The sequence below is a fragment of the Malania oleifera genome, chromosome 10 (genome assembly GCF_029873635.1).
Source record: "Malania oleifera isolate guangnan ecotype guangnan chromosome 10, ASM2987363v1, whole genome shotgun sequence".
NCBI classification, from domain to species: Eukaryota; Viridiplantae; Streptophyta; class Magnoliopsida; order Santalales; family Ximeniaceae; genus Malania; species Malania oleifera.
This window is the reverse complement of record NC_080426.1, coordinates 16,359,718-16,372,502: the sequence shown is the minus strand read 5'-3', so window position 1 is coordinate 16,372,502 and position 12,785 is coordinate 16,359,718. Positions and strand designations below refer to the sequence as shown.

General features: G+C 33.5%; 1 protein-coding gene across 1 annotated transcript; it reads left to right on the top strand.

Moving 5' to 3' along the window:
* The first annotated feature begins 9,678 nt into the window (after positions 1-9,678).
* On the top strand, positions 9,679-12,785 carry LOC131165422 (uncharacterized). The gene is made up of 2 exons (XM_058123227.1): positions 9,679-10,131; positions 11,827-12,785. The coding sequence occupies exon 2, from the start codon at positions 11,854-11,856 to the stop codon at positions 12,649-12,651; it is 798 nt and encodes a 265-aa protein (XP_057979210.1). The 5' UTR covers positions 9,679-10,131; positions 11,827-11,853; the 3' UTR covers positions 12,652-12,785.

The window sequence follows — 12,785 nt, the reverse complement described above, 5'->3', positions numbered from 1 at the left end:
GATGGTGATCAGAATTCAAAGTTTTTCCATGCGGTGATTACGCAAAGAAGACGTAACTCTTGTGTGAACTCAATAGTGCTTCCTGATGATTCTGTGTTGAAAAATATGCAGATGGTCCATGATGAGGTTGTGAATTATTTTGAACAATTCTTAAGGCAGAATGGTTAAGTGCAAAGGTCAAATCTGGACAGTATTATCCAATCGGTGGTTTCTAAGGATTTTATAGGACAACTGAAGGAAGAACCGACTGAGGAGGAGGTTTATGCAGCTATTTATTCTATTCCTATGAATAGTAGCCTAAGACTGGATGGGTTTGGGTCTTCTTTTTATATTACCTACTGGAAGATTATTAAAAATGATGTTATGGATGCGGTAAGGGAGTTCTTCAAAGGTGATATGTTGCCTCGGTATTTTTGTTCCTCTTACATAATTCTTATTCCAAAAGTAAAAGATCCTCAATCTTTTGATAAATTTCGGCCAACAAGCCTTTGTAATGTAATCTATAATTTTTTCTCCAAAGTCCTTGTTGGCAAGCTATCGTTGGTGATAGGTGATTTAATATCTTTTGACTAAGGTGCTTTTGTGAAAGGGAGGAGCATTTTTTAAAATATAACGCTTGCTCAATATATAACAAAATTATTACATAGGCAGGTGAGAGAAGGTAATATAATGTTAAAGCTTGACATGAGCAAAGCGTATGATAGAGTGGAGTGACAGGTGGTAGATCAGATTTTCCATGCTCTTGGTTTTCTAGATTGGTTTTGTAAGTTGATTCAAAATTGTATTTCTACTCCATGGTTTTCTATTATGATGCATGACACTTACAGCGGTATTTTCAAGTCAAAAAGGGGCTTGCGGTAAGGGGATCTGTTGTCGCCGTATATTTTCATCATCATGGAAGAAGTTCTTTCTAAATTAATCCAAAAAAAGTTGACTGAGAAGCGGATTTTACCGTTTACGCATCCGAGTGGTGCACCTATTATATCGCATTTAATGTACGTGAATGATGTTGTTATATTTGCTAATGCTGGTAAAAAATCTGTTAGACAGTTAATGGAGGTGATTAAGGAGTATGAAAACTGGATTGGCCAAAGAGTGAATAAGGATAAATCAGCTATTTTTTTCTCAAATAAGTTGGATGCTCAAAGGAAGGGATAAATTCTTCAAGAGACTAGTTTTATTGAAGGTAAATTTCCTTTTACATATTTGGGTGTGCCGATAGTGGATGGTAAATTGAAGGGCTGTCATTTTTACCCTTTAATTCAAAAAATCAGTAAGAGAGTTGAGAGCTGGAAAAGTAGACTATTGTCTCAAAGAGGTTGTCTAGTTTTGTTGAGACATGTGCTTTTGAGCATATCATTGCATCTGTTAGCTGTTATAAATGTCTCGAAACTGGTGATAAAAAAAATACAAGGTATGCTTGCTTCTTTTTTCTGGGGATTTAAGGTTGGAAAATAAAAAAATTAAATGGAGGGTTTGGAAGAAATTGTGTGTTCCTATGGAGGAGGGGGGCATAGGAGTAAGAGACATTTTGAAAGTGCAACGGTATTTATTCATGAAATTTGGTTGGCAATTATTAACACAAAATTCTTTATGGGTTAGATTTTTTAAAGCTAAATATGTTAAAGGAGGACATATTGCTCTTTTTAGGTCACATGGATTGGATTTTTCTTTTTGGAGGAAAATTCTGTAGTGTATACCTGAACTGTTAAGTAAATCTAAATGAAAGGTTAGAGAAGAATATGTAAAATTGTGGTATGATAAGTTTCTGGATTCGGAACCTTTGTTTTCAGAATGTCCAGATGATGCACAATCACATATCAGATTAAAATATTTGGTTATCAATAATGCGTGGGATGTGAAAAATTTGTAAAGGATTCTAGGATTGAATAAAGCGAAAGAAGTGAAAGAAAAAGTTGGAAAACTTAGAAACTCTTCGGACATACTGCTATGGCTCGTGCAAAGGATGGTTGCTTTAATACAAAGTCAGCATGAGATGTTATCAGAGTTAGAGCTGCAAAATTTGATTGGACAAAGTGAGTTTGGAACAAATGGTTACTGAAGAAAATTATTATTTGTACGTGGAAGGCCGCTTTTGAGTGCTTAAGCATTGATGAAAATGTGTGAAGGGTAGGGGTATCACTTGCTTCGACGTGTAATTGTTGTGAGATGAGTCAACCAGAAGATATGGAACATGTTTTAAATAAAGGGAGATCTTGCTGCTGATGTATGGAGGAAGGTTTCGGTGGAGATTGGTGTACCTTTCCTTAGGCAATAAAGTTGGAAAGAAAGAGTTCAAATGTGGTTTAATAGGGCTTCTCGATACTCTCAATGGGGAACATTGATGGTTTTGATTCCTTGTTTAGTAGTTTAGAGGTTGTGGAGAAGGAGATGTGTGACTAAAATGGAGGGAAAATTGGAGAGTAGTACAGATGTGTGACTGTCCATTAAGTATTGGGTGAGGGTTTTGAGTAAGAACGTGACAAGAATGACTCAGTTAAAGGATGCTGATGTTTGGATATTGCAAAATCTGGAAGTGCAAATTGTGAATAAAAGAAATAAAACTATGCAAGGTGTGAGATGGCTAAAACCGAGGCAATGGAGGTTGAAACTAAATTTGTATGAGAGCAACTTAGGGAATCGAGGGCCGGCAGGTGGTGGCGGCATTCTTAGAGATTGTACATGTCACGACCTGCTTAATTTCCACGTATTTTTTTTTAAATAATAATAACAAAATCAACGTCACATATTCCAACTCAGCAGATCATAGTTCACTTGGACCCGTGGGTACCAGGGATACATCAGAGCACAAAACGGAAGCCTAAGTAGCAGAAAATATACAAATATGTACATCTCAATACCATATATCACAATATACCAGAGTTATTAAAACCACTGTATTTTCATATATACATCCTAAAAATAAAACTTAGGGACATTTTCCACAAAATCTAACTGTCCATACAAAACTTACCCTTCAAAAAAGGCAGATAAACCGTACTATATCAATGGGGCTTTTCCCGCTCTCCTATCCAGGGCTCCTGAAAAGTTAATAAGATTTAGGGGTGAGACACCTCTCAGTAAGGGAAATAAACTAATACCAGTGTGTGGCAACATAAGTAATCTATGTTCTACATATACCATACATAACATATTCAGTACTGTTTATCAAATATGGGAAAACTTATATATAAATCAAAACATGGCAGAACATACTGCATTTTCATAACATATCTCATTTCGTATCATAATAATAATAACATAAAACAATCCTAATAGGTTAGCTGGCTATTGTCATGTATTACCCCCACATGACTAGGTTGTGTGGCCCGAAGGCGGGACCTAACAATGGTTGGCCGACCACTACCAAGTCAAACAGTAGTTTGTAGGTTCGATGGGTCTGTCAGACCTGGTCCGTACACTAAGGGCGATAATAACACACTTCTTGAAAATAACCACATCGACCATCCAATCTCACACCACTCCGTACAGCGGCGTTAACACAGATATCATGATCACGAAGACCATGGACACAAAGCAACGGTACCGTGCAAGTGCTAGCCTAGACCAAGCTAACCAGGGTCTGATATCATATACATATGCTAAAATCGTGATACATGGATATCTTATATAAATAATTATCAAATCAATCACATCATTTTTCACATATACATATTTCATGAAAATCATCGGTACGTACGCCGGAATTACACATTTTATCATAACTTGGTCTGTACGCCAACAAATCACATAGCAAAGCCCGTACGCTGGCAAATCACATAGTTCGGCTCATACGCTGACAAATCACATAGCTCGGCTCGTACGCTGGCAAACATAACCACATAGCACGGCCCGTACGCCGACAAATCACATATATACAGCCACAAAGTCAAATTTGGCTTAAAAAGTCTTATATCAACTTAGGGATGATTCCCAACGTTCCCAATCAACACCTCTGTAAACGAAAACTTCCAGTATTAAACTTTAATATTTCAACGCGTATAACACTTTTCTCAACTGTCACAACTTCAAATTTGGTTTAAAAAGTCTTACCTCAACTTAGGGATGATTTCTAAATTGCTTTCTCCAATGATCCGTTTTGGCAGATTTGTAGAGAACTTCGCCAGGAGCGTCGTGGTGGCTTCGGTTTGTCGATCCGGTGTAAAACTGGCTCGGAATCGAAGAGAGAGAAAGAGAGAGTCGTAGGAGAGAGAGAAAAAAAAAAAACACACCAAAATCAAAGCAAGCTTTTTGGAGAAGCTTGCACAATTTTATGTATATATATTAATATTGTAAAGACTCGAAAATTTAAAAAGGATTAAAATAATTTAGAAAAAAATAATAATAAATAAAATAACAGATAAATAAATAAAAAGAATGGCGTGGAAAAAAAAAGAGAAAAAAAATTAAAAATAAAGAAATTAAATTAAATTAAGATAAATTAAATAATTAAATAATTAGTTGTTAAATTAAATATTATTGTATTAGATTTATAAAAAAAATAATAATTAAAATAAGATATATATATATATATATATATATATATATATATATATATAAAGTTACTGACAGAATGAAGATAAGAAGAAGAAAGAAGAAGAAGAAGAAGATCTGGACCCCCCCCCTCTGCAAAAGTACTGTGCTAGCCGCAGGTTCTCCTCCATCTCTCTCCTCTCTTTATTTAATTTATCGGCGAGTTTGCGATGGATCGGGAAACGGAAGGTGCCGTTGGAATCCTGGTTCCGCTGCCGACATTTCTATTAGAGCAGATTTTTCATGGGAAAGACTTAGGTACTGCTCTTAGGGAAAGGTAATTTTTTTTCATTTTCTCAATTTCGCCGTTAATATGTAGTTAAATTGATGAACGGACACCACCACGGGGTCCTAGTCGTCGTCATCGTCATTTTTGACGTATGTAATTTTCCAATTGGGGTTTTCTAGGCCCTACTCCAAAGCGAGAGTGGGATTTGGAAAATTTGGCAATTTAGCTAAATTTAAGGGTATATTTATTTATTTAGAAATTATGATGCTATGAAATATTTAAATAATATTTTATTCAAGAATAATTTATTGAAATTAGGAATTTAATTTCAGGGTCTAGGTGAGCGCCGCAGGTATTTTTCGGAGTCCCTGTTGGCGTAGTTTAAGAAACCAGGTAAGGGAAAAAATATATATTAAATTAGAAATTTTATGAATTTAATGAAATAATAAATTGTGTTATATGTACGTGTATATGTTTCGGTATGGGTAAAATGCCAACTGTTTAAATTATATTTCCTTCGAGTTTAAGATTGTTTATTAGATATGTATATGCGAAAATGAACTGATGAAAATGGAAAATATTTTAAGGATAATTAAGTAAGAAATGAAAGGTATTTTCAGTATATAAATGTTAAATGTTGGTTGGCTTATTTTACAGACAATGTACGAATTTTATTGCTAAATTGTGTGGCATGAGATTTTGTGCAAATATATATTAAATGTATTAGATGCAGACTAAGTAAGTAAAGCATTGAGAATAAAATTTGATATGGACAATGTTGCATGTGTATGTTAAATGCAACCATGTAAATGTAAGACAGCTGAAAGACAGCCATGTTAGCAGATTTAGCACATTTCTGTGTAGACTAACTGATGACAGTTAAAAGAAGCTGTGTTAGCAGATCTAACACGTTTCTACTTAGACTAATTGATGATGGCTAAAGACCAACTGTAATACGAAGTAATGAAATGAAATGTTATGCAATGAAATGACGATGAAATAGCAATGAAATGAAATGACAAAGGTAAATGATGTAAATGGGAAAGAGTCACTTAAAGTGAAACGAAATGCACCGTTAAGTTATAAACAGGAATGAATGTGCATGAATGTATAATGATAGAAAAGAATGATGTATTATGATATTAGAAGTATGTATGTACGTAAAACATGTTACGATTGGGCGAGGTGTACCTTTCTCCTGAGGGCTTGCTGAGTAAGGTGAGTGTACTAGTAATTTCAGATGTGGTAGTAGTTACATAACGTACTAGGGCAGAGGGAACCTACTTGTATGGGCGGGTAGATTTTCCTATCCTTAGGGCCTTTGTCGATAAATTATGATTGAATGCGTGAGTACGAGATCAATCTACCACTTGAGGGCTTACTGAGTAAGGTGAGTGCTCTGATATGTTTTAATTGTGACCTTAGGGTTACCTAAGTATCAGAGCAGAGGGGTGCTACTTGTATGGGCAGGTAATCACCCCTATCCTTGGGAAATCTCATGGGTTAAACATTTGCATGTGTTTGATTAGGATCAGGGAATGATTTTGAAAATTATGTTAAGGATTTTCAAATGTTAAATATTATGTTATATATAAATTCATGTTGGCCACACACTGCTTTAATATATGGTTTCTTCCCTTACTGAGATGTGTCTCACTCGAATATGAATGTATCTTTTTTTTTTTCAGGATTTCCTCAAGATTGAGTTTTGAGAGCTCGAGATTTTTATAACGTTATTGGGGAATATAAAAAGTAAATGGTATATTTCTATGTTAATTTTGAGATGTACAAAATTTATGTTTTACGTCCTTATATTTTAAGTCTGTGGAGAAAAGAAAGTTTGTGAACATACTGAATTATTTTGGGAGTTATGTAGATTTATGAAAATGCAGGTGTTGGATGATTTAATATGGATTATAATTAGAATTAGTAAACTCTGGTATTATGTTATATGGAGATTATGATCATGTTTTTCCGCTGCGTATGTTTTTGAATATGATTTATGAGGATATGATCAGGTATAACGCATCGGACTCGGGTTTAAGGATTCGGGGGGTTTCAAATATCATATTAACTTGCTAATTAAAGTAAAACTTCTTGAAGAAACTTGTACACTTTATGTACCTTTAACTTATATATATTACATATATATCATAATAACTTACTTATATATATATATATATATATATATATTTCCTTATCATACTATTCATTTTACTTGTTAATTTAATTAATTTAATTTATTTTATCATTTTATTATTTTATTATTATTATTATTATTATTATTATTTTAAATTTTATTTTTCCCGGTTACTACAATACAGGTTCTTTTATTTTTGGTTTTTCAAAATATTTTAATTCTTGTTCAAATAATGAAACTGAATTGAGAGTTGTGATGGAAGGAATAAAGATTTGCAAACATTTTGGGTCATACCAGTATTGATATTGAATGTGATTCGAATATTGTAGTAAATTGGATAAGATCCAGTAAGTGCTTCTTGTGGTATTTGTGGGATTTTTGGGAGCAACTTATTGGTTTATTAGAGGGAGTAGACTTTTTTATAAATCATTTGTATAGAAAAGGGAATAAAGTAACAGATGTTTTGGTTCGACAAGGTATTACGGGGAGGAATAGTTTGTTTATAAATAGTAGTCAACTGCCTAGAATTATCAATGATTTGTATAAACTGGATAAGATGAGTACGACTTATATAAGGTATGTTTAGCTGGTTTCCTTTTAGTTTTGGTATGTGTTTGTTTTTTTTTTTCTTTTATTTGATTTGATGCATGGGATGTTTTATTGGTTAGTAGGTCCTTGTTTAGATTTGTTTGGACTTGTAGTCCTATTTTGGTTGGATGTTGGTGTTTGTTTTTGGGAGGCCTTTAATTTTTTTTTTCTATATGTAATCTCTCATTGCTTGTCTTGTAGCCTCGGTATTCCTCCGCCAAAAGTGAGAGTATATCAATATATAAGTGGAGGTGCCGCCCTTCTTTTTTTAAAATAACAAAAAATCAATTAAACATTAAATATTCAATATTAAAATATCAAGAATTAATGTATTGAAGTCTAGATATTAAAAATTATGTTGACCCGAGTTCAAAACCTTAAGAACAAAAGTGTAACAAAAAAATTAATATATATATATTATCACAAATTTTTTTTTAAAGGGTAGCATACACACCAACCCATTTACTATCCTTTATAAAACTTTCTAATGACTAAAGTTTATAATTTTTATATTTATGATATGGTATTCAAATCAAGGCCTCAAATAAAAAAAACTTGTGTTATGACAAGAAAAAAAATAACATTTATTGTATGTCATGATATCTCCTCAAGTATGTAATAAAAAAAAAAAATTCTTTTGTCTTTCATGAGTCAAAGATCACGAGATCTAACGGTTAAAATTTAAAAAAAAAAAAAAAATCCTCAATGAAATTGGGCCCAAAGAGTTACAGATAGTATCAAAATCACAGTGTCAATGCTATCACATGAGTGAATCCTACACATAAGTGAAGGTTCCATAAAAAGGGTAGGCCACTTTGAGGAAACATAAAAAAAAATGAGTTAGCGAGTGAGCCTACTATGATCAGCTTTGTGTCACAATTGGGCCAAAGTGGATAATTTTTCAACATAATTAGGTCAAAATTATTAATTGGTACCAAAGGTGTGGGTAATTTTTAGGAAGGTGTAAAAAATTAGATAAAATAACTTGTCACGATCCCACATTAAGTGTATATTAGGAAAATGTTGGTTATTTAAGACTTTAATTTGAGACATTTTTTTATGGAATAAAACTATAAACTTTAGTAGGTTTGAATGAATACTAGCTTACCAAAATTGGGTTGAAACTATTATGTTTTGCACTATTGGATTTGAAAGAGGAAACTTACTTATGTATTGTGAAAACTACTACTATTATTAGTGGTCATCGAATAAATAGTATATGGTACATAAATGATTATAGTTATTTAGGCTCATAGCTCTTGGTTATAGAAAAAACAAAACACATTTCACACATTTATCAATAAATATATAATTCCTTATTGCTCGGTCTATATCAAAGGTTTTGCTAAGAAAAAAAAGATAAAAAAGAAAAAGAAAAAGAAGAATTATTTTCTATTATATTTTTATTTTAATATTAAAGACTACTATAAATAAAAAATTTTATTCCAACATGATTAAAAATTATAACAAATTAAATGTTAATGATGAGTAAATTAATTTTTTCATGGATAGGCCATGTAACATATTTTCTTTCCTTTTCTTAAATAATTAAATGTTAAAATTTTATTTTTTTATAATATTTTTGAGCTATAAACCAACACTATCGGTTGTTTCCATTTTTCCAATAAACCATGAATCCAACTATCAACTTCTATCACACATTAGGAGCCTAATTCTGAAAGATGTCATTAAAAGTTTGTCATTAAGAAAGAAGAACATGCGTATTGCACTATGAGAAGGGTCGCCTTGTATATTAGGGGGTGGTATCTTTCGTTGAGTTTTGGATAGTCATGAAGGTGAATCCTGACATAATGTTTGAGATATTTAATATTTTACTTAGAAAAATATTATAATTATTTTTATTTCAGATTTCAAAGTATGCATTTAAATATTTTAAAATATTTCAAATATTGAATTCCCTTTATATAGAAAATTTCCATATTTAGAACTGAAAAATTATTATTTTAAAAATTTTAAAATTTTAAATGGTATTTCTACACAATTTGTTATTGTGACAATTTTCAGTTATTTAAATCGAAAAATTTGCTACAGATGATATATATTTTTTATTGATACTAATATAAAAGAGATCAAATAAGAAAAATACAAGTCACATATTTTATATTATATAAGGATTTTTTTATTATCTAAAAATGTTTATAGTGAAATTTGACGCCCGCCTGCACCCGTTAATTTATTTACCGTGAAATGGAACCCGTGCTGGAGCTGGCCCGGCTGGGCACAGGCGGTGGGTATTGGAAGGGTAGGACCAGAACTGGTCCCAATTCTTCAGATGGATTGAAGCGATGACTCTTTTGACGAAGGTTTTGATAAAAAGGCGCTTCATGGGACCGTAGGCGGCGATGCTCGCACATGGTTGTTTCTCGATCTAGGAGGGTCATCGACAATCGACATTGTCATCTCGACAGTGAATACAATATTTTTGTCTTTTGCAAGAGAGAAAAGGAGTAATAATTGAAGGTAGATTGCTTGGCTTCGACGGTATCGGTTCGAAATAAGCCAAAAGGAGCAATCTTCACTCGTTGGGGGCTGTGACTAGGTCGGCCTTCGTCTGATGATCAGAAGAGCTGTGGATGGTCTTGCAAGAACCTCTCCCTCATCATCTCTTTTAGGGTTTCCTGTAAGTAGTCTTCCCTCTTCCCACTTCACCTCTTAGATCGATCTCCCTCTCTATATCTAGATTGCTGCTTGATGACTAGGAATTGGAGAAATCAACTTAAAACAAGATTTTGAGAATTGGGTGTGTTTGTTATTGGAGTAAAAATTAATGTTTTTGAAGCAAAATAAGATTCGGTATCAAATTTGAATCAGATTTTTAAAAAATAAATAAATAAATTATGAATATGTTTTTGGCTGTGTGGAGAGAATAGTTGATTAATTGTTGTGTTGTTAATTTTCGGTAAAGGCATTCTGGGTTGAAACTGATGGAAGAAACGTTGTGGAAAGTTTGCCATTCGTTAGAATCAAAAGGGCTTCAAAAACGTGAGAATTGCTTTTGTGCAGGGAGTACTCTGGCTCTGGGGTTTAAGTTGTACCCGAGGCCGAGACACCTTTTAATGTGGCAAATTGTGGAGCGTTGACATGTTAAGATGCCCGTACGCCCGGAAGATGTTTTGCAGTCAAGACAAGACTGCAAAGACCTCTCTCTCTCTCTCTCAAACTGATTAATGGTTTGATTCAAGTTTGCAATGTTCAGGGACAGGAGAGACTAGAGAGAGCACGTATTGTTATTGTTAGTAGACATGATGATTATGATCTTTGAGAAATGTTATCCTATATAGATCACAATACAAAATATAAATTAATGCATTTGAATGTAAGTCTGGGTAAAGCTTTGTTAAATTGAGATAAGTTGCGTATGCCTTGCAATACAACAGCCCCATGTCATATAATAGTTAACTATGAACAGTCAACATTAGAATTGTTATAGCACAAGAACTTCATTTACAAGGATTCAAAATGTCTTAGCAGTATATTCCTGATTCTGAATGTGTTTGACTAGTGTGCTGGATAGGAATTGAAGGTTTAATCAGATTTGTCATTGTGATCATTTCTTTGTACTTCCATTTAATCATGCTTCTAATCCTAACTCTGAGAAATAAGTTTACAATAATACAAAGATTTAATTATCTTGTGTGTCCCCATATATCTTCTAAGTTGTTTTGACTATCCATAAATTGTTTGTGTGCTCGTCTCTCTTCTTGGAAAGGAGATATCCAGCCTTCTTTGCATAAAAGCATAATAGATCTTCTGAAACCATTTGAAAGTATATCTTTACATGATGCAACTAAATTACAAGTGTTGCAGCAGGGGAATTATTAAATTAAGAGTGAGAAGAAATTTAATGTAACATGAAACTTCATGAATGATGATAAGGGCAGGGAGGAAGTCAATAAACGGAATTACTTTGTTGAGGATCATTTTCTAGTTCTTTCTCAAACGTTATTTTTAAAGTTCCAAGGAATATGTGTCACATTGTGGCGGAGGAGGATATGAGAGGTGCTGTGTACCAAGATGTGCTCAAACTTCTAATTAATTTTGTTGTTTATTTATTTATTGAATTCAAATTGAAAATTTCAATGCCTTTGTCGTTCATGTTTTGAAATATTTTATTATAATAAAACACACAATCCAAATCTCATTAACTGTTAATCAACTGTTGCATGCTTGATTGCTGAACTCGATTGGAGTAATCTTTGTGTCCATGAAACTACTAGGCTAACATAAGTTGGGCATTTTCTTTTCATTTTCTTCCATTTCATTTTCATTCACTTCCCCCACTAAATTGCATTTACTTGTTTTTTGACAAAACCAGTAATGAGCTGCCGCTCATTTCAACAAGATGCATGGATTCTCCACTGTTGATGGCTTTGTGGAGATAACTGAAAGTTTAGCAGAGATGATAAAATATGTGGCAAATGAACCCTCAGTGGGCCTTTTCTATGTTCAGCAGCATGCTCAGAATCAAGTGCCCAATCTTATCAATCTCAGGAATAATGTCATTGAGCAATCTCGAGAAACAACTCTGCACACTGAAGATTTGGAGGACTCCATAACCATGGTGACGTCTATGAATAAATGTGGGTTGCCCATTGCTGATGAGATGATTAAAGATATTAGAAATTCTCTAGGCATCATGTCAACTAAACAACCAAAAAGAGGGTTAATCCAAAACACTAGTTCAGGTCTTCTTATTGGAAGAACTAGCTCTTGGGGACCAACTACATGGGGCCGTAATTCCGCTCATGGCCAGCAGGATGTTGAAAGAACTGGCAATTATTTTTCTAGCGTTTTCAAATCAGCAAAACAAAAGGCTAGCAACTTCAGGTGGCCACAATTTGATACCAAAGAACCAAGAGAAACCAAGGGTGAGAAGTCAATGCTCTATCCTAATGCACCACTGTCAGTTGTAGCTGCGGGTACCGATCCAGCTTTGCCACATATTGAAACTGATGAACTGCCCTTATCAAGTCAGATTGCAGATGCACTACCAGAAGTACCAGTTGGTAGAAACCTATCAAGTCATAATTTATTGTCGGAGACAGAAAACTATGAGGATTTCAGGGCTGATAAAGAAGCCAAATTAAAGGAGTGGTTGGATGAAACTGGCAAGAGAGCAAGTGATGATGTGAAAGGCTAAATTTAGGGTGACAGAACCTGAACAACAAAACAAGCTAAAATTTGTAAATACTTGTTTGTAATACAAATAGCTCCAGATAATGTATACACATTACTACTATACTGCTGAGATTTTCCCACATTTGTTTTCTTCAA

Bases quoted from the DNA above. Each gene is read 5' to 3' on its own strand.
- LOC131165422 (XM_058123227.1), top strand. From the start codon at position 11,854: ATGCATGGATTCTCCACTGTTGATGGCTTTGTGGAGATAACTGAAAGT.